General features: G+C 39.5%; 1 protein-coding gene, 1 long non-coding RNA gene and 1 pseudogene across 3 annotated transcripts; all 3 read left to right on the top strand.

Moving 5' to 3' along the window:
* The first annotated feature begins 1103 nt into the window (after nucleotides 1-1103).
* Nucleotides 1104-12946, top strand: LOC146761919 (DNA topoisomerase 2-beta-like). The gene is made up of 9 exons (XM_085539219.1): nucleotides 1104-1254; nucleotides 2509-2630; nucleotides 3437-3585; nucleotides 4147-4378; nucleotides 6149-6283; nucleotides 6760-6960; nucleotides 11935-12130; nucleotides 12257-12348; nucleotides 12791-12946. Exons 1-9 carry the CDS (start codon nucleotides 1119-1121, stop codon nucleotides 12944-12946), a joined length of 1419 nt encoding a protein of 472 aa, XP_085395345.1. The 5' UTR covers nucleotides 1104-1118.
* Nucleotides 12947-15268: 2322 nt separating this feature from the next.
* Nucleotides 15269-16653, top strand: LOC146761918 (uncharacterized). Its single transcript, XR_014942715.1, has 3 exons — nucleotides 15269-15400; nucleotides 15869-15966; nucleotides 16181-16653. It is a non-coding gene; the product is annotated as an uncharacterized LOC146761918 (long non-coding RNA).
* Nucleotides 16654-18149: 1496 nt separating this feature from the next.
* LOC146761917 (C-C chemokine receptor type 9 pseudogene) lies at nucleotides 18150-20025 on the top strand (annotated as a pseudogene). The gene is made up of 3 exons (XR_014943286.1): nucleotides 18150-18176; nucleotides 18323-18340; nucleotides 18925-20025. The product of XR_014943286.1 is annotated as a C-C chemokine receptor type 9 pseudogene (transcript).

Genomic DNA, 20025 nt, shown 5'->3' with positions numbered 1-20025 from the left:
TGAACTGGGTGATATTACTTTATCCCTTTCTCTTATGCAGGAGAGTGCTTGAAATGATGGTAGCTCTGTCTTTTACTCCATAATAAAAGAAGCAGTACCTCAGTAACTCACAGAATTTTCCCAAAGTAGTTAAAATTTTACTTGAACTGCATATTCAGTCTTTATGCATTCTTCTCTTCTTTGTTTTGGAGAAGAAATTCACTGGATGGGAACTCCTGTAAGAGATCAGTCTTTCAGAACATTTCTGTGCCATTTTATAGTGATACGTTGTTGTTTTAAAGTGATGCCTTGTATTCATAAAGACTCTCAGTCAGCTAGCCTAAATTCTCATTTAGTCTTTATAAAACATCAATTTTGTTAAGCTGTCAGTTTCCTCTGAGGCCTTGTTCTAGCCACGCAGGAACAGCTACAGATTACCGGCATTCTGTGGCTGACGTGGAGTGGAGCTGAAATGGAGAGGATAACAGGAATGGAGTATCTTTTCTAATACCGTCAGATAATTGTATTGATGATATACTAAGTGGTGAGCCCAACCTTAAAATTGCATGCAGATTTTCAAAGTAGTATTTAAATGATGTCACTGAGAGCGATGTGAGTTAGAAAAACCTTCTGTGGGAGTGTCCAATAGGTCACAAGCCTGTACTGCTGCACAAATGTAAGCATTAATCACATGGTTTATCTATTTAAATACTGAGTATTTGATCAGATAGTTCCCTACACCAGGTCGCACAGGTAGGCGTCCAGGCAGGTCTTGAATATCTCCAGACCCCACAACCCCCCTGGGCAGCCTGGTCCTGTGCTCTGTCACCCTCACTGTAAAGAAGTTCTTGTGCACATTTGTGCAGAACTTCCTGTGCTCCAGTTTCCAGATGTTTATACAAACATATCTGTTTATTTGCTTATACAAACAAATCAACACTTCTAATGTTATGAAACTAAAATTTTTTTTAGGCGTTCATTAAGAAGAAGATTGGTGATCGAAAAGAGTGGTTAACAAACTTCATGGAGGACACGCGACAGCGTCGACTACATGGCCTTCCTTAAGTGAGTCCTAAGCAACAGTAACAAATCTGGTGGATGAGATTTAAATGTAACAAGGTGTTTGTATTGAGTGAAAAATGTCTGTGGGTTTTTTTCAACAATATTTATATGGTACAGAGACAAAACATTTGACCTACAAGGACTTAATTAACAAGGAGTTGATCCTTTTCTCAAATTCAGACGATGAAAGATCTGTTCCCTCTCTTGTTGATGGTAAGCTGACCGTTTATTATGATTTGTTGGAATATTCTCTTTTATTGTTTTTTAAACTTGTGATTTGGTTTGAAAGCCAATATATTTAGGTAGAGTTTAGAAGACTTCTATATTTTTGTTGTTGTCATTTATACGCTGAGGAGTTATGACAGTTCTTCTGTGAAGAAGTTTAAACTGATGCTTTGTAGCCTTTTAGATTAACCAGAACTCTACCCCGGACATTACAAGTCCTTTGCTTCTGCTTAAACAGTCAGAAAAAGCAAGTCTTTTAGGTGCTTATAATAATTACAATTCAAGTTGTATCTGAATTTAGATAAAAATGAAAGGGTGAAATGTTTTCTCCCATCATGTAGCACAAAAACTCTTAATGCTTATTGATCCTTCATGCAGTCATCCTATGGTTCTCTAAATCAGATTTACTAACTCTTCCTTTGCAATGGCGTGGGTATGAAAAGAAGCATCTTTTACTGCACAGTTTGTTCTTCATGTGTAAAGCTGTCTGCAGGCAGCATGAAAAGAAATTTCTGCCTGTATTTTTGTCAGTATAAATATGCTTACTAAGATATGGTAAAAAAACCTTGAGGTTTCATAAGACAAAAAGGAAAAAGCATTTATCTCCGGTTTCCAAACTGGATGATATGCAGACAAATTCTGCATATCAGAACAAGGTCCCTTCCACAAAGATGGTGTAGTTCAAGTGTACAGGTACATCAAGTGTACCTAAACGATAAAGATAAGATCAAAGAGAATGGCTTCTTAAAACTGTAAAAGATCTAGGAGGGATAGAAATAGCATGTATTTTTGTTTTATCGGAAATAGTTAAATTTCAGAGTGCTTTAAAATAAGTGTAAGCTACAATTACAGTTGTCACTGCTGGATTTGTGTTGATTCTTAGGAAAAAGATTTTGCTCACTATACTGGAAAGAAAAAAACTCTTGACTTGCACGGGTACATTTAGGATGAAATTATACTTATTAGAATAGTGTGTGTGCTACTGGCTTAAAGGGTTAAGTTTCCATTCTTCGGACAACTTTTTGTTAAAATATTCATTTCTACTATTATTTTTATTATCTTAAAATAATTGAAAATAATTTATTTTGTTAAAATTACAGTATGCATTTTTTCCCCTCTAAAGTTTAAGTTTCTTTCCAGAGTTTAGAAATGAGAAACAAACCAAAATCAAGATGTTTTTTTTTTTTTTCTTAGAAACCAATGCTTTTTTATGTGTTGAAAATGGGATCTTCTTCTTACTAGGTTTAAAACCAGAGCAGCGCAAGGTTTTGTTCACTTGCTTTAAGAGAAATGATAAACGTGAAGTAAAGGTTGCTCAGCTGGCTGGTTCTGTTGCTGAAATGTCAGCTTATCACCATGGGGAGGTGAGTACGAAGAGTAGAAAAGTTGTGAGAATTTGTAGCCTGAATGTTTACTGTATTAAAATTCCAAATCTTTTGACTCAATCTACTAATTACAGGTTTAATTTTAAAGAGTTTGAGCCGAGCAGTAAATACTTTAAAAAGAAAATATATTTCCACTATGTCCAATTCCTTATGCGTGGTGGTATTACCAAATAGTTAATGGGTTATGGAGAAACGGTAAGTAGATAAGTACATAGTAAACTTATTCCATATTCTCAATCATAGTAACTATGTGCAATGGAAATTTTTGGTGTTGAACAAAAAATAGAGTCTTTTAAGGTAAGAAGGGTACAGTGTTCTCCAGTACCTGATACAATATTGAAACAATGGTTGCTTCTATCTCTTGTTTGTTTATGTTTATCTGAAATATCAACGTGAGTTGCCATATTCATTCTCTTTCCATCCTTTCATCTTTGCCTTTGAATGCAGTGAGTAGTAGTTTGTGCAAGAGAAAGCAGGTGCAATCATTTTTTGCCCCTTTAATTACTCCAGAAAAGTGTTTTAAAAATCTGAGAAAACTTTGGGTTTTTCCATGCATTGAGTACAAGGACATTTAACTCAGGGAGGCAATGTGGCTACAAAAGAGGGAGCTTTATGCTTTGCCAGTAGCTCTAGTAAGAGGCTATGTTCCTTTCTCAAGCTGACTTCTTTGAAATTGAGGTCAGGTTAGTCACAGAATTCCTGGACATTAAAAATCTTCCTTCTTGACTGATTAGGAAAGAGTGTACTTCTAATGTTTATTTCTGTGAACATGTATTTTCTTGCAGCAAGCATTAATGATGACTATTGTCAACTTGGCTCAGAACTTTGTTGGAAGTAACAATGTTAATCTTCTACAACCTATTGGTCAGTTTGGTACCAGGCTTCATGGTGGAAAGGATGCTGACAGCCCTGGCTGTATTTCCACTATGCTAAGGTAAACATATTGTCGATGGTTTACATTAAGCTTTTGAAAAGCTTTATTATCGAAGTAGTCCTTTCACAAGAGTAAAGGATTTATTTTATTTTATTCTAATTTTTTTATGTGAAAGGAATAGGAGAGGATTAGTCTGTTTTGATAGCTGTTAGTGCTCAATTTTTGCCTTATATTTGTAAGTGTGGTTTTTCATCTTGAGTTTTCTGCAGAGATTTTCTCTGCATAGAACTGCTGTATAAAATGTAGCTTTCAAGGAATTAAACTCTGAATTATAAAGATGAAGACTGAAAATGCTGTAGACTTGATCAGTTGTTAGTGTGTTATGTACATGTGTAATTGGGAAGGAAACAGACATCATCTGTTATTAGTATGCCATTCCATTGGGAAGAACTTTGTCTTCTCAGGAGGTGTGTACATTGTAATTTCAGCTTCAGAATGGCAAAGAATAGAAGACATGAAAAAAATAGGTCATATTTGGACACACTGAGGGTTAAAGCACTTAGACGTGAAAACTAGTGGGACTTCAGTTAAACAGATTTTTATTTTCTTTCTTTCTTAAAGCCCTTTAGCCAGGCTTCTTTTTCCACCAGTGGATGACAACTTGCTGAAATTCCTTTATGATGACAACCAACGTGTAGAGCCTGAATGGTATATGCCCATCATTCCTATGGTTTTAGTAAACGGAGCTGAAGGAATCGGTACTGGATGGGCTTGCAAACTTCCAAACTATGATACCAGAGAGATTGTAAACAACATCAGACGAATGCTGGATGGCTTAGATCCCCATCCCATGGTAAAAATAATAATATACACTAGCATTTTATACACTTGGTAATCAAATCTAATTTTGTGCTTAGGAAATGTAGTCATATAACTCCATGAATGCTTGATTATTGAAGTATCGAGGTTGAACTGTCCTTGTAATTTTGCATGGGAGCCTTACTTGACTGTTGGAAAGTGATGTGGAGAAGTTCATCTTGAAGAAAAGAAACAGTGCAATTTGTGTATTTCCAGTTATTTCAGAGGACTTTCTGTTCTCTGTTGACAGTAAGACTTTGAAGTTTCAAGTCCTAAAGATAGTCATTTTGCGTGGGAGTAGAGTAGAAAGTTGTGCTGCTATTTCTTAGATGAGGTGCAAGTATTTATCTTCTGCCAAATATACAGTTTCCACCGTCTTATCCAAATTGTACTCTTGAACACATCTGTAAGCATAGGAGAAGGTACTGTCACTGTTCAAGAAAGTCAGCAGCTGCTAAACTGTATGTAACTTCTGCTCCTTTATTTAAAATGTTACAAGAAGTTTTTGGAAGTGCTGTATATTTCAAAAACACTTTGCACAGTAAGAATACTCGTGTGAACCCAGAACCTCTGTAATCAACAGCTAAGGTAATTTATTGAACCTTTACTTTACAACTAATTGATAAATGGGTATTGCTACTTTGTGTCGTCTAAGTCACGGGGGCAGAAACATCTCCACTTAGATCACATTTCGCTGCCTCTGAGAGTGCAATATCAGTTTTCATGACTCAGTGAATTTTCTTTTTCAAATACTTGGGAACAATAATTAGAATTTTTTTAATTAATGCAATCCATTGCCCTTCCCTTAGGACTCTTAGGCCTTCTGTGTAGTCTCAAAGTCAATTGAAGCCTCACTGTGACAGATGGTGGCAGAACTGCCTCTTTCAAGCTCCTTTCTGTATTCTGGTATGGTTCGTGGCTGCATGGTAAGCTGGATAAGGGAATCAATTCAGTTAAAATAAATAATGACAGTAATTAAAAGTCTGTCACCACATTAGTTGATGTTTAAACTGAATGGGTTCCACTATCTTTGCCAAACAGCACATGAATGTGTGTGCCCCGGTGGCGCAGTGGTAGGAATGCCGCCTTGCAACACTGGGGCCCGGAGTTCGAATCCCCCCTGTGGCGCAAGTGGTAGAAGTGCCGCTCTGCTACACAGAGGCTCGAATCCCGGGGGCTGGACTCGATGATCTCTAAGGTCCCTTCCAACCCGCACGAGACTGTGATACTATGATACTATGAATAAAAAAAAAAAAAAAAAATAGCTAGGGAAGGTAGCCCAGTTTCTCCATTTCTTTTAGTGCTGATGTAAACTTAGAGTGAGACTGGGGTATTAATGCACTTTCTGTCATGTGTTAGCTGTGTTTGCTTTTTTCTGGGGAAAAAAAATACAAAAAGAAAACCAAATTTAAAAAAAACAAAACAATAAGCTACTAAAATAAAAAAAATTGAAACAAAAGGAAAGAACCTCACAACCAACAAACCAAAGAAAGTCAAATACCATTTTCCTGGATTCAGCTACATCTTCTTAATTATGTACCTACTCGTTAGGTAATAAGGTAATTGCTTCTGTCACTTGCACATGTGTATCTTTTGGGCTTTTTTTGGAAATGTTTTACTATGACATAAGATTATTACCAGCTTCAGATTAGCACAGTATAAAGTGACAACTGTAGGGTGCATGGGGAAAAATAAAATAAAAATTCTTCTCTATCATACTAGTAAGTTTCTTAGCATTCCACTGATTTTTGTTACAATTTCCAAGCTTCCAAACTACAAAAACTTCAAAGGATCCATTCAGGAACTTGGTCAGAACCAGTATGTGGTCAGTGGTGAAATATCTGTGGTGGATAGAAACACTATCGAAATTACAGAGCTACCTGTAAGGACATGGACCCAGGTAAGTTACAGTGAAGAAAAAAAGCTCTATATTAAACAGTTTTATCCTACATGCAGGAGAACATTTTAGTCCACTTCTGATCGTTTTATATATGTGGAAAGAAACATGGTTTCATTCTTTTCTTTGCCTTTGTAGAAGAGGGTTCTACTTGTACTATCTCATCTACTGTTCATACTACAAAGAACAACTGCTTCTTCTGCTGAGTTAATACATAATCCCCTTCCCTCCAAACTCCCCCCCCCTTACCCCACCCTTTTTTTTAAGTAGACTTTCTTGACCTTGTAGAATGGCTCTTATGTTTTTTCTAATCCCAGCTTTCATTTTACAGGTTATATTGGTTTTGTAAATTATCACTGTTTTCAGCTGTGGTACACAAGTTGAAATCTTAGCTTGGTTGTGAGCTTGGTTTAAAGAATTAGGAATTTAAAGAAGTTGGAATAAGTGTTGATGTTTTTTTGCTATCTTTTTCTTAATAGTTGTACAAAGAACAGGTTCTGGAACCTATGTTGAATGGAACTAAAGAAACTCCAGCATTAATTTCTGACTACAAGGAATACCACACTGATACGACTGTGAAATTTGTTGTGAAGATGACGGAAGAAAAACTTACACAGGCAGAAGCTGCTGGATTGCACAAAGTCTTTAAGCTTCAAACAAGTCTTACTTGTAATTCTATGGTAACTTTTTTCTGTTTGACTATTAGAATACATACAGTTGCTTGTTGTAAACTTGAATGTTTTTGCAGTGAATTTGGCATGACTGAACAAATCTCTTCTTCGTAATTGCTGCTGACAAAAAGTAATTTTGAACTGTTTGAATTCAGTTGTCTTGGCGATAATGCAAGTCTTGCTTTTTTGATCATGTTGGGCTCCTTGAATTTTGAAACTTCACTGTAACTGTCTAGAATTCTAGTCTTTTTATGGCAGGTACTACTCTCAAACATTGTCACAAAGCAAAAATACACACATGCGTGTGTTGAAAATGGCCTTGCTCAATCTATTGTGTAGATTATTTTTGAAAAGCAAATGCACCATATCAAGGTGAATGTAATTTTCACAGGTTTGAATAAGTGTAGGGACTACTGCTAGAATCTTTCTGTAAGGCTTGTATTTGTGTAGGAAGCAATCTGTCCTAGTGTAAACATGTTAAAATGTTAGATACCTATGTGAGTCTATTATGCATCCACCTACCAAACAGATACTTTAGACAGATCAGTTCCCCTAGAGAGGGATTTATTTCTTTCAGCTGACTATAAAGGGGTGCCCAGGGTGACTAGTCCACCTATAAATGTCTGAACTGGACGTGTCAGAAGTCAGGCATGTTGTATTAGGCGAAATCGGACCCTCGGGATGTAACGTGATAGGCCCTCCCCTGCTGGGTCATTCATATGTAAAAAAGATAAAGATGAAACAGGATACCTATATAAGGGACCCTCACATTCCAATAAACACCATTTTACCGCTCACCATAATGGTGTAGCAAACAGCTGTGACTTGGTCGGGGCCGTCGATACACATTCACAAAGGGACTTGACTTTCCAGGTTACCAGATCGAGGTAACAAATGGTGCCCCGTGTGAGGCAGGTCCTGGAGGTGAGTGTGCAATGGCTAAAACCGCGCTGACGGACGCGGTATCCACGGTTCGAGCCCGTGGAAGCACTCTCGGTGGGGTGCAAAGGGGAATGCAGCGCTGCGCCTATCCTACGGCCGATAGTTCGTAGAAGACCAGGAAGACTTCAGGTCTCTGGGTAAATGGATTCCGTCATTAGAGTAGTATTGCAACTTTGTAAAACCTACTATGGTAGGAAAGATACGCCTTCTAAGAAGGACTTTGCGGCCGTTATTAGTTGTCTTGAAAAGGAGAGAGAGCTTTCCTCTCCTCGGGTGATTTTGGATCACAATAAGCGGGACTCTTTAACTTTTTCGCTCTGTGAGCGCGCAAAGAATGAGCAGAAAGATGCTGAGCTAAAAACATGGGGGTTGGTGCTTGGGGCGCTGAAAGCGGCTTGGAAAGAAGGGAAGACTGATGCTCAGCTCGGGGCTGCTTTGGGAATTGGGTCGGGAGGCCTTTTCTCTTGCAGATGTGAGGATTTGAAAGACAAAGACAAGGTGGTGCGAGCCATCCCGACCGTACCCATCACTCCGGCTGAACAACAAGCAGACGGCCCTGTCCAGCAGCGTTCCACACATTCCACATCCTTATCTCTTGACCCGCAGAAGCCTTCCTCGGAGGCCCCATATCGGTATCCAAAGCAACCGGTATCTTCTGCACTCCTTCGCCCATCCTTGGAGGTGGGGAAGGGGAGTGAGCAGGGGCGGGAGGATGGGTCCCTTCCTCGAGATGGGATGGGTTGTGGGTGTGGCTCCGCCCCGGGGGGCGGGGTGGATAGGCGTAACCAAGATAGAAGCCAATCCGCATCAGCGGGGGCGGAGGCGGAGGTGTTCCTAGTCATCATAACCCTTCCCCAAGAGGGTGGGCTGCTGGTCGGTCTCTACCTGGGGGGAGGGAGAAGGGAGAACAAGAGCGACCAAGTCTCGGATTGGTCAAAGATAAGGGAGGCATTCCTTTTTATCGTTAATTGGGGGCCCGGTCAGGGGGCCCCGGGCTGGAGTGGAGTCTCTGAAGCAGAAAGAAGACCAGCTGATGAGAGAGCCACGGCAGTTGGAGTCGGTTAAACTCCTGCTGACAACTTGGAGGAGAGGAAGAATGCTTAGGATAAACTGTATTGATTATTGTCACTGTCGTTGTGATTGTTAAATGTTTATGGTATATGAAAGTATAAATGCAAATGGTATATGGAACTGTTAATGTTATAGGGATGTGTAAACATGAATGCTATATGGATGTGGAATTATTAATGTTACATGGAAGTGTAATTGAGGGTACGAGTAGTGGAATTGTGAAAAACAAAAAACAGGGAAAAGGTTACAAAAGAACAGTGAGTTAAAATATTGAATGTGATCTGCTCTAGCAGTTTAAGTGCCAGCAAGAGGACGCAAACCCCCGCGCTGCCCCTCCTCACTGCCTACCCCCCCGCCCTCCGCCGCTTGTGAAAGTAAACAAATCGTTACTTCTGAATGGGGACAAAAGCAAAACATTTTGAGTGCTCGTGCCCCTGGTTCAGTGTTAATCACTTCCCCTTCTGGGAACCATATTACAGACAAAGTTTTCTCCCTCTTTGTCTGCAGAGCTCTTTGCACCTCTGAAGGTCTCTTGCTAGTCCGAGCAAGAATGTCCTCATTTTCTCCCAATAATATACACATTTAGGGAACTAGGGTAGGGTACTTGGACAAATTTGTTGATGGAGCTTGGAAATTGTATGGAGGGGGAATTGTGGTGGTGGTGTTGGATGGAACGGTGGCAGCTGTACTAGAGCAGGATCTGAAGATCCCAGGATGAGTTTTGCCCGTAGTGGGCTGAATGCAATGTGCACACAGCAGTGCAAAGATATTTGTTTTCTGACAGTCACAGGTGCATCTCACTCTGTACTGCATCAAGAATTACTATCCTTAGATGATTTTTGTAACTATAGTAGGAGTAGATCAACAAGAAAAAGCTTACCAATTAAAAGAAAAAGGGAGGGGAGAGCTAAGGGTGAAGCAAGTAACAAACAATAGAAATAAGTGACTATAGCTGTTAATTTTTCTGAGTAGTTTGTATTGTAGAGAGATCTAATATAGTGGTTTGTTATGTTTTATGAGCAGGTGTTCCACCTGGGCTCTGTATCATGCACTGGCCATGCATATATGGAGCACATGTGAAAAAACCTTGCAATCTCTAGCAAGAATTAAAACAGGAGAGAATCTGTGATGGGTGAGAAAGGCAAAGTGCACTTTGAAGCAGGGGACGCCCTGCAGGCACTGCCTATCGCATCCATCACTACTGTGTTCCTTCTCTCAACTTTTGGTGGTTTGCCACCTCATAGTTATCGATAAGTAATAATACATTAGCTTAGAAATTTTCATTTATAGAATTGTCTAAAATGAATGCTTGAATGACTGTGTATGTGTCAACTCAAAAAATTATGACCTTACATGTAACCTTATGTTTAGTGCATTATCAGTCAAGGTTTTGATTGAGTGGTGATGGTTATGTTAACATTTAAGTCCCCTGCAGCTCAGCAACACTGGGCCACTGCCATCGTGGTCCTTGGTGTGCTGCGACACATCAAGACAGACAATGGCTCGTGCTTCATCTCGAGATCTACTCAAGGAGCATTGGGGAATATCTCACTCGACAGGCATCGCTGGGAATTCCCAGGGGCAAGCAGTTGTGGAAAGGGCTAACCGTCTCCTGAAGGACAAGATAGGTGTCCTTGGGGAGGGGGAATGTCACAGTGGTAGGATCCCAATAGCCCAGCAGGCAGAAGTATTGGCACAGCACATTATGCAATCAATCATTTTGAACGAAGAGGTTATGCCGCAGTAAAGGACAGAGAATCAGGAAAAATTTTATGGGTCCCATCGAGAAAAATAAAACCTGATACAGTGATCACCCAAAAGGGCGGTCTGGGAGAAATGGAAAACTAATCGAAAGCTGAGTACTTTTCTTTCAGGCATGCTGTTTTACAGAAAAGAGCTGCAATAGATTTCCTGCTGCTGGCTCAAGAGGCACAGGTGCAAGGACTTTGAATGAGAAAATGGAGTTCCAGCAGATATACGAGAAGCTTTGCATAGAAGGATGAACTGTATAATATAACCAAAGATGCCTTGGACATACTGGTTAGAACACCACTAACATTATTACACACTGCACCACATACCTCTGCATGTTTACGTCACTTTTTAAATAACTCACCACAAAATTTAAATAAGGACTAACACTTTTATATATTAGGATTAGGATCGGCGCTTGTGTTGTAACGGGGCATGGTTTTGTTAAGCATGGGGAGAGGGAAATGTTGTATTAGGCGAAATCGGACCCTCGGGATGTAACGTGATAGGCCCTCCCCTGCTGGGTCATGCATATGTAAAAAAGATAAAGATGAAACTGGATACCTATATAAGGGACCCTCACATTCCAATAAACGCCATTTTACTGCTCACCATAATGGTGTAACAAACAGCTGTGACTTGGTCGGGGCCGTCGATACACATTCACAAAGGGACTTGACTTTCCAGGTTACCAGATCGAGGTAACAAGGCAGAACTGATTTTGCCTGTGATGTAAAAATGATTTATTTCTTTGTACTTGAAGGATTTCTGAGATGTTTAAAGTGGCAGTTCTCACATTGGAGGTTAGAGATTATAAAAAATACTCTTCAACTGCTATACGATTATTATTATTATTATTATTATTATTATTATTATTATTATTATTATTATTATTGTTGTTGTTGTTGTTGTTGTTGTTGTTGTTGTGAATTTAGATAAAATTATAGTTTCAACTGAATTTTGGTGTCCTCTCCATATACTGGCTTTCTTCCTTGAAGATATAATCATAAATCTTATGTTAAGTTTACTTGTGAATAAAAATATGACCTATCTAGCTATGTGCCGTATAGTCCCTGAGGAAGGTTTGAGCTGTCAGTCTTCAAAATGCTATTCTTCAAATAGCGTGCATGTGAGAGCAATAGAAATAAACTCATACATGAAGATTAAAAATCTTGAGTTATGAAATCTCTTTCAAGCCATATGTTTTCTCTTTTATAGGTGCTTTTTGATCATATGGGATGTTTAAATAAGTATGAAACTGTACAAGACATTTTGAAGGAGTTCGTTGATTTGCGATTACATTATTATAGTTTACGTAAGGAATGGCTTGCGGGAATGTTGGGTGCTGAATCTACAAAGCTAAACAACCAAGCTCGCTTCATTCTACAGAAGATACAAGGGAAAATTACCATAGGTGAGTAACACTCTCTAAAATAGAACTGGGAGGAAATCTGGAAGTGATTTAAATGTAGTAAAATGTATTTGTATCTAAGACATTGACTTTCACAGCATTGATTTTGTTTGTTTGTTTGTGTTGTAGAGAATAGATCAAAAAGAGACGTGATTCAAATGTTGGTTCAGAGGGGCTATGAATCCGATCCAGTTAAAGCTTGGAAAGAAGCGCAGGAAAAGGTGATGATCAGAATTCAATGGATACATTTGATGCTGTTGTTATAAATGATATTCATTTATCAAGATGTAAGTTTTTGTAGTAGTCTGATTAATTTATGACACAACACTTTAACAAGATTATTCATTGCTACGTTTCATTGGCTATCATTCTTAAAAACATGAATTTTCATAAAAATATTGTTGCATAATGGTGGTATTCCAGATAGATAATTCTAAGACAACTAGATAATATAAAGGTAGAGAATGAGAAGTTCATACGTTCAGGGTTTTTATAGCACTTTGACAGGAACATGGCTTTTTGGAAAAGACAAGTAAAAATTTCTTGTTACTGAATCCATGAGGAAACACCTTAGTATTCCATCAGGGTATTTGGGGGAATTGCTGTTGTTCATTTACAGAGCTAAGATTAATCATATGTCTAATTCTGAATATTTCACTTCAGGCAGCGGAAGAGGAGGAGCCACAAAACTCAAATGATGATGCTTCCTCTGCTTCTGGATCGACTTCTGGCCCTGATTTTAACTATATCTTAAACATGTCTCTGTGGTCACTCACAAAAGAGAAAGTGGAAGAGCTCATTAAGTGGAGAGATTCATAGGTTGGTGTGCTGTGAGAGGCTTATTCTGAAATGATTTAATAATTACTGATGTGCCCAATTGTGAATGTTCTGTTCAGATAGTATGTACTAAGTTACTTGTAACTGATGATTCAGCTGACACATAACTTATAAACTTATATTTATATGCTACTTTCACATTTTAGGAGAGAGAACTAAATGACCTTAAAAGGAAATCTGCTTCGGATCTCTGGAAAGAAGACTTAGCAGCTTTTGTTGAGGAGCTTGAAGTATGTTTTACAAATCTTTCTAAAAATATATATTAAAAATAAGCAAAATAAACAAACAAAAAAGAAAGAAAACAAGGGAAAAAAAAAACCCAAACAGATTGATCTTCAAATATAGGGGCAAGTTGGAAATCTGTTTTGGGCAGTTGACTTCCTATTTGTTGTCCTCAGGGACTGTTTCTTGTGTCCGTACAGTACAGTTCTTTTTCCAAGTCAGTGAAAGAAAAGCTACCAGGAACAAATTTGTTTTCAAATGACAAAAAATCTGTGAGTAGGAGCTAGCAATTCTAAGCGATCTAGCCAGTTGGGAAGCAGTAAGCATTATCAAATTCAAAGCCACAAATCTGGGAACAAAGCATGTAGACCAGAAGTGCTAGACAAAAGGCTTTTACCTTGCACCATTAGTATCTCTGGCAAAAAGGTAAAGGCGTATTGGTGGGTAACTTGCTGAGCCTCAACCTTCAGTGCTTCCTGAAAATGGCTGATGTAATCTTTTGAAGTAACGCAGGATAATACAAATGTTTATTCCTCTGCACATTCATGGTGCAGATGCAATTGGAAGTATTCTGTGCTGAAACCTCAACTTCTGTAATAAAAAACTGGAAAGGGCTGGAAAATGTGCCTTATAAAACTTACTCTTAAAGCTCACTGCTTGCTTTAAACACTGAAGGACTGAAAAGTTATATCAGTACCTGGAGATACAAGTGAGGAAGAGAAACTTGATGAAAGGAAGATATTCCAAAGTGTCCAAAAGTTTCCATTTGTTTGAGCTTGAAAAAAAGTGTAGTTTTTAACCACATGAAGTAGGGGAGAACTCACCAAGATTAAGTGACAGATTTTCCATTAGTAAAATATGCGTTATAATTCAGCAGACAATTAAGGGCGGTCTTCTGCTCCATGTTAATAAATACTGAAAAAGCACCATGTTCCACTTTGCCTTTACTGAAAATGAACATGTTTCCCTCCCGTCCCTGGTTGTTTGTTAGAAAGTAGAAGCACAGGAAAGAGATGACATTCTGGCTGGTATGATTGACAAACCAATAAAAGGTGAAGTAGGAACTGAAGAAGCTTCAGTTGGAAGAGACCATGTCATCACCATTTGGTGATGCCAGCAGGAAACTGCTGAAAAGGGAAAAGGTAAACCAACTGTTGCTGCAGTTACATTATTTAACTGCTGTGAATACAGCAGTCTTAGCAGCCTATATCGTTAAAGTAAAGAAAGAGAAGGAGGAGCCTGGTGAGATATCCTTACACAGTCATCATTAAGCTTGTATGAGAACTAATTTTGCATTAATTGTATTTTTAACACATTCTGAGAAGGGAAATATACCACAATAAGTATTTCATCTGATTTTCTTCCTTAAAGAGATGTGTAGAAATACTTCAAAACAATTCTGTATTACTTACAGCATACAATCCCAGTTCTCCCAACCATAAGATTTGTGCCCCAGTCTCCTTACAGCATTGTTGTCCTTCTCTGGACATGCTTCAGGGCCTGGATTCTTTCATGTAGTGAAAGACCAAAAACTGAACATGGCATTCAAGATGCGGCCTGGCCAGAGCTGAGTGGAATCATAGGTCACCAGCCAGGGGAATCACCTCCCTGCTCCTGCTGGTTGCACAACTTCTGATGTTTGGTAGCAGTTTAAATTATGTGCCTCCATTCTTCTAGATTCAAATAAGACTTTTTTTTCTCAAGTACCTTTGTAATCTGAGGCAGGCCCTGCTGAGTAACTTCCCCTTTCTGATATTTATGCGGTAACATAACTATACTTAAATGTGTAAAAATGTATTGTTTTCACTGATCTGATTACTATTAGCAATTTCTACAGAATATGTATGTGGTTTTATGTCGTAAATAGAAACTTAATGCAGTAGTCTTATGAATAATGGTATTGAGATTTATGCAGGGGAAAAGAAATAATTGGTTCTGATGCTTAGAGGAACATGGCTTGTATAGTAGGCACATGGTACACGCTTAGCCTAGCTGTAGTATCAGAAAGGTGTATCTGTGAGATTGATCTTGACTGTAATCGATAAGGATGATTTAAAATATGCAGTGAACAAATCTTATTCTGAACATTCTCTGTGGTTGTAGATACAACTAAATTGGACAGTGACCAGGAGGATTCTCTTCCTGCTTTCTCATCATTTTTCACCCCAAAACAAACAGAGAAAATTCTAAGTGAAACAGTAGCTGCTAAAAAAGGTAAGTGTAGGATTACCCTCTAAATCAAGCCTTTTTTTCAAGTTCTTCACTTCCATCTTTGCATCATCTCTTCACCATCATCATCTTAAAAGTGGGAATAGCATTCATGTATTTCAAATTCAGTGGCACTGCAGGAGAAGGTGTGAATTTCTTCCAGCTTCTTAATGATATTAATTTCTTTCTTTCTACCATAATGGCAATACTTACTATGTAGAGATTTCAGCCTTTTAGTTTAGATTGCTTAAAGATTGCTAGAGAGAATGGTAACTCCAGAAGTAGTATAAAAGAGAGGGATAAAACTGAGAAAATCAACAGTTATGTTATATTTTCTGCCTTTTGAGAAGAAGCTTGAGCTGTAAATGAACTTCAACATTACACGCAGACATGATAAGATGTAGCAATGTCCCTGCTGTTTTTTCCAGCGTGCCGAACTCTGATGTTTTATTGAAATTATGTTCTCACACCTAGGAAAAGGGAGAGGGGCAACGAAAAGGAAAGCATCTGACTCATATAATGAAGGTGAATACAACTCTATGAAGAAGGCACCTAAGTCATCACCGTGCAAGGTCAGTCCTCTTAATGGTCCTTTCCACTTGTAAAAATAACCTAATGGCTCACTTTCAGTGAACGATGCATGTTCTTATGGCGGGGTGCTGATGTAGTAACTGGGTTGTAGCTGTGGTTATGTTAGAGCTGTTGGAGAATAGTTGCTTCAGGACTGAATGTCACGATGCGAAACGCACAGAGCTTCTCAAAGGATTTGTCTTTTCTTTTCCAAAGAAATCCAAGAAAGCCACTTTTGACCAGGATTCTGATGTGGAAATCTTCCTGTCTGGCTTTGCCTCCAAAACTGCCCCGAAGCCCCAGACAGGTCGGGCTAGAAAAGAAGTGAAATATTTTGCAGAGTCTGGTGAAGATGATGACTAAGTGCCCAAAGAGCACACAGCTGTTTTCCAGCGACTATCTTGTGTTGTCTTTTTGGTCCCTTCTGTCGCCAACTTTTCTACATTCGACTTATTTTATGTGATAAATGTAATTGATGGTTTTTATTCTTGTGTGTAGGAATTTTAACATCTTGTTCTTACACCTACAGTTTTATGCTCTTTTTTACTCATTGAAATGTCATGTATTTGTCTGACTGGCTCGTAGAGATGTTCTAGACAGCGGTGCTAAAGCACATTTTAATTGTCATGGTTACAAACAGCAAACCTGCTTTTTGAAATAAAGTTTAAACATTAAAAAATGGAAAACTCTTTGTTGTGTGTGTGTGTGTGTAACGTTGGGGCGGAGGGAGCGACTGCCACATGGGTGCTTTTTTAAAATAAATGTATTTTATTCTTTGCCAGGAGACTCCATGGAAAAAGGTAAACAGTATATGAACATAGAAAGCATTGTTAAACAATCTCAATGTACAAACAGAGCCAGTGAAAGTACATCACAGACTTGCTAGAATATATTTTAAAAAAAAATTAAAAAAAAAATCCACTAGTGCTTTAAATGAAACCTAAGAAACAGACACTTTAAATCTGTTAACCATTCTACCAGAGTTTTCACTCTGCTTCATGGTGATTTAAGAAGGCCAAGAAGGCAGATTCTCTCCTTGTGTTTCTGGAAGTCCTGTCTGTACTTCCCTAGCACCTGGAAGGCCGCATAGCCCAGCTCGTTCCTGGTGGTCAACTCTAAAGGAAATACCCTGGACTCACCCATTTGATAGCTGTACATGAGTCGGCTGGTTATCATCCCATGAAGTTTCCCTAATGGCTTGTGAATAAGTAAACAAAAACATGGTAACACTGAGAAGTGTTTCTGTTTTGGAGGCTATCATTGCTGTAGAAATGCAGTATTTAATGGTGTAGATAGGTCACCAGCCAGGTAATAAACCACTTTTTCCATTTTAAAGTGACGTTAACAGTGGAACCAATGACATCTGAATAACTGATCTGGCAGTTAATGCTGACACCGATGTCTTTTCTGTGAGTGCAGGGATTTTTGTGTACTTTTTACAAGGAAGGAGATGCAAACTGAGGGCATCCAAGAGTAGTTTTCATATTAACTGATCAGACGGTCCTTGAAATTTCCTTTTCTGGATGTGTACAGTAGGTCCGTTTCATCTGGTTGGTGCCTTGATCGTTTTAGGTACGAGAGACAAAAGGAAAGCACCAAACATCCAGTACAGAAAGTACAGCCATACATCTGTATGTACAAAGTCATCAGAAATGCAAGCAGAATTGAAAGTCTGAGATCTGTCTTGTCACCATGCAGTCTTGAATGTTCAGAAAACAGAAGCTTAACTATTTTTATTTTCTTTTTCTTTTTTTCTTTCTTTTTTTCTTTTTGCATGAAATGGCTGATTTAGAGTTTCAAAAGTTTGCATTTTCTATTTGAAAGAGTTTAAACAGCAAGGAGTATATATCAATACATATGAAAATGTCTTGGTCTTTGTTGAGTTTTTACCTATCTATATATATACATATAGATATATATTGATATATAGATATATATTGAATCCAGAAAGTAAGCAGCAGTAAAAATGTTTTTTCTTGCTTTTCATCCCTGTACATAAGGTGTTAGGAATGTCTGATGTAGCTGGAATATGTCTTATTGCACCATAGGGGATTGACTGACACTGCAGTTATCCACCGAGCTAGGTGAGATACTCGGGCTGTGTTCTGCAGTGTTTCCATTTGAGGTTGGTGTCAGTGGTTCGTGTCCTTCAGAGTTCTCCAACATTTCTTGAATAAGAGGCGGCATGGATCCAGGAATTTCCATTTTCAGCGTAATGACACATTCCGCACCTTAAAGAAGAAAACAAAAGAGAAGTCCTCTCTATTAGGATGAGTTGTGCAGTTTCTTTTTCCATAGCATCATTGGTAGTAATTTCAGGGTATGTTATTTCAACAGCTTTGATGTCTCCCTCTATAGCTCTGCATACAAAATTATGTAAGTAAGTGAGCTCCTTCATTTAATGGCAGGAAAATTTAGCAAGATGAGCTCTCCTTAACAAATTGATTTAAAATGGTGCTCACAGCAGCCAACAGCACAGTACAGTAAATTAGATGAACCGCGTCTTTTCCCAGAAGGAACCAAAATGGTACCAAACGATGCTGAGAAATTAAAGGCAACTGAGATCACTTGGAAGGCGTTATAAATTGGAACGTACTTCCCAATTCCTAAGCTGGATGGGATCTGCAAAGCCTGCGGGAGGGCGAAATGTTGGGGGCTCCGTGCTAGGCAGGTGCAGTGCAATGCCAGAAGTAAATACTGCCTCACTGCAAACTGTGGAGTAAGGACCAGAATTCAACAAGCCCTTGTCTTATAAAAGAAGAAACTCAGCCAAAGGGATACTTTGGCAAAGCTGCCTTCTCAGGGGGTTGCAGGTGTTTAGAGCTAATTCATCATAAAAGTACACAGAAACCCTGTTTACATCTGATGTAACTGAAGTTAAGGGACTGTTCAGTACTTCCCAAGTGCAACTAAAATTCAGTGCATGTTCTAGTGCATGCCAGCTCTGTAGAACAGTTTAGAATAGGGAAGGAGTGTGCAAAGTTGTCAATAGCATGTATAAGATCAACTTCTACGGCTGCATCTTGTTTCTAACATGCATCAGTTTTGACAGGTACATCACCATTGTTCAAGCAACAAAAGCTAAATCTTCCAAGAAAAGGAGGATCCCGCGCAGCAAACTCGTGTGCACGGCTGTCTGTCTGGCATCTGTCAGCCTGTGCCTCCCTGAGATCATGTACAGCCAGAGCAAGCAGATCGGTGCTGTGACGGTGTGCAAAATGATGTACCTGCCCAACGTTGGCTTCTTCCTCCCGCTTCTGGTCATGGTTATTTGCTACACCCTGATCATCCACACCCTCCTCCAAGCCAAAAGATGCCAAAAGCAGAAGTCCTTAAAGATCATCATCATGATCATCATGTCCTTTCTCCTCTCTCAGTGCCCATACAACATTGTTTTGCTGATCAAAACCATCAACATGTACACCGGGGCGGTGTACAGCTGCCAGACCATCAACGGGCTGGACACTGGTCTGCAGGTCACCCAGAGCATCGCCTTCCTCCACAGCTGCCTCAACCCCTTCCTCTATGTCTTTGCCGGGGAGCGCTTCAGGATGGCACTGGCCAGGATGGTGCGGAGCACAGGCCGCTACTGGCTTGGAGGCCAGGAGCAGTGCTCCTCCTTGGGTGACAGCCAGGACCACAGCTCCAACTGGTCCTTTGCCATGCTGGGGCGGTGGCGGATGAGGAACTCACTCACCCTCAGCACCCATTTGGCCTCCTCTGTTGTTCCTGCCTCGTCCCAAATCCTTGTGTAAGCCAGTGTCTCCTGAGGGGTATCAAGTATGTCCTTTCAGACATCGTTCCTGCACCCTGAAGATTGCCTTGGAAGAGGGCTGGCCTCCGTGGTTGTGTCCAGGACTAAGCAGGGACACTGAGGGCCCTACATGTGCCTTCTTTGTGCCCTGCCAAGCCAGACCAGGCCTCGTTCACGTAGGGAAGTGAAACCTTCAGCACCATGCAGCAAAATGGAGCCAGGCATGTTGTGAGCCAAGCTGATGAAGGATAAGAGCTATTTCTGAGGCAGCTCTTAGAACCCATCCATGGCTCAAAGCACAGCCCAA

The sequence above is a fragment of the Coturnix japonica genome, chromosome 2 (genome assembly GCF_054131305.1).
Source record: "Coturnix japonica strain WE chromosome 2, WE-NBRP24, whole genome shotgun sequence".
In the NCBI taxonomy this organism is placed as follows: domain Eukaryota; kingdom Metazoa; phylum Chordata; class Aves; order Galliformes; family Phasianidae; genus Coturnix; species Coturnix japonica.
The sequence above is the reverse complement of the archived record's forward strand: the minus strand, read 5'-3'. Positions and strand labels throughout refer to the sequence as shown.